At 52.3% G+C, this 2065-nt stretch overlaps 1 protein-coding gene across 1 annotated transcript in view; it reads right to left on the reverse strand.

The window, feature by feature from the left end:
• Nucleotides 1-1409, reverse strand: part of CRYAA (crystallin, alpha A) — a 3678-nt gene extending 2269 nt beyond the window's left edge. The window contains exon 1 of the mRNA XM_006870815.1: nucleotides 1211-1409. Within this exon, the coding sequence (XP_006870877.1) occupies nucleotides 1211-1409 (199 nt within the window). The remainder of the gene's footprint in view (nucleotides 1-1210) is intronic.
• Between the last annotated feature and the right edge of the window lie 656 nt (nucleotides 1410-2065).

A 2065-nucleotide genomic window follows, 5' to 3' on the forward strand; every position in this document is an offset into this window, starting at 1 on the left:
AGGAGGCTCTGCTCCACAGTGATGAGGATGGAAGCTGCTCCAGCCTCTTCCTCCAGCTCCTGGGGGCCACTGATGCAGAAACACTCTGGCAATATAACAGCCAAACCCAGGGTGGCAGTGTGGTATTGTGAATCGCCCGCACTGTGATGGGTGGAGGCTGGGTTCGTAGGTGGGTTGGTTGGTAATGGGTTGGAAAGCTGGTATGGATAAGCTAACTAGTTATGGTTTGACTGGCTGATAGATCATGGCTGGGTTATGGGCTGGGTGGTTGGTTATGTCTTGGTTAGTTTGTTGGTTATGGGTTTGTAGCCAGTTATCACTGGGTGACTGATTATAGGTTGAATGGCTGATTATGGGTTGGGTGGTGGCTTGGTTATGGTTGGGTGCTGGTTACCAGTTAGCTGGCTAAGGATTGGACTAAGCATTTGGTCTCAGAGAACTGCCCTCAGCTTCGCCTGGACCTTTCACATTAATGTAACCCTGCCTGGCAGCCTGCTTAATATCTCTCCAAGTACATACAAGGCACTTCCTTGCATCCTGTCTTCACTGCACTTGCTCAGAACATCTTTTAGGCTCTTCTGGCCCCTGTAGCTCATCATTATTGAACCAGCCATGGGGGCATCCTCTAGTTCTTCAGCCCCTCCTGTGTAATGGACCCTCAGTTAGGGTTGGGTTTCTACAGGCTGGAGGAGGACTGTGCTCTGCTGCGGATGTGAGAGGAACTCTGCTCCCTGAGTCTACAGGAAGCATACCCCAACCCATTCCCAGACCTCCTCGGTTTGGAAAAGAGGACAGAAAGCAGCTCAACGCACAAAATTTGTGTCTGCCACCAGACTTGCCTTAGCGGGGCTGTTCTTGGGGTTTCCAGCATGTGGTTGATTCATTACAAACCATATATGGGTCATGAACTGATGGAGGAAAAGAGAATGTTGGACTCAATGTAGTTCTCTCTTCCAACTCCCTTCCCAGTGGTGTGGCTGAGCCGCCGAGGGTATGCTGGCTCGGATACAGTCCCCCATGCATCCCCAGAACCTCCTGGGCTGTGAGATGAGCTGATGGAGGTAGAAGTTTGCCCGTACCTGTGCCATCTACTCCATGGACCACAGGAGCAGTCCACCAGGTGGGCAATTCCCTGGCCCAAGCTGGATGCTCAGAAATCCCTGCTTCTCTTCTCCCCACCCCAGGGCCTCCTGCCGACAGCAACCATCACTGGGTCTTAGCTCAGAGATGCCCGAGTTGAGCACGGTGTGGAAGAGAGACAGGCGATAGTGGGGGCTGATGGTGGAGGACAGGAAGTGCACTAGGTTGTACTCAAGTAAGCCCCCGCCAAAAAACTGGTCAGATAATTGGCTGGGGTAGAAGGGCCCCAATGCACATTTGACCCAGGGATGCTGGATGGTGACTTCCATGCTGGTGCCGCAAGACCAGAGGCTGACAGGGACTTCTGGACAGCGCAGTGAGGAGCTGGGATGTGGGCCTCCCTATATACGCCTTAGACAGAATGGAGGTATTAAGGGGATTTTTCTAGAAAGACATGAGCTCATGCCCAGTCAGCAGAAACATGGGCTGGTCTGAGCAGTGGAGTGGACAGAGCACCCACCAATCCAGGTCATGAGGTGTGGCAGCCCAGGGGACCAGCATCCTCAGGGTGGTGTGGGCCAGACACACAGGACAGCCATGCATCCATTGTCCAGAGGGGTCCTCAAGGCCACCTGGGAGGTGATGCCCATGTGCCTCACACAGGCAAGAAATGGAGGCACAGAAGCTGGGCAACCCATTTGCAATTGTTGTTAAGTGCCATCGAGACGGTTCTGACTCATAGTGACCATGTATAGGGCTTCCTAGGAGTGGCTGGTGAGTTTGAACTACCAATCTTACAATTCAAACCGACTTTGCACTCCTGTCCTTAACCTCTAGCCACACCAAGACTCCATAGGGTTTCCTAAACTATCATCTTTGTGAAAGAAGCCCTGTTGACACACTGGTTAAGTGCTAGACTGCTAGCCAAAAGGTCAGTTGTTCAAACCTACCAGAAAGATGAGACAGTCAGCTTCTGTAAAGATGC

This window comes from Chrysochloris asiatica, unplaced genomic scaffold (assembly GCF_000296735.1).
Source record: "Chrysochloris asiatica unplaced genomic scaffold, ChrAsi1.0 scaffold00154, whole genome shotgun sequence".
NCBI classification, from domain to species: Eukaryota; Metazoa; Chordata; class Mammalia; order Afrosoricida; family Chrysochloridae; genus Chrysochloris; species Chrysochloris asiatica.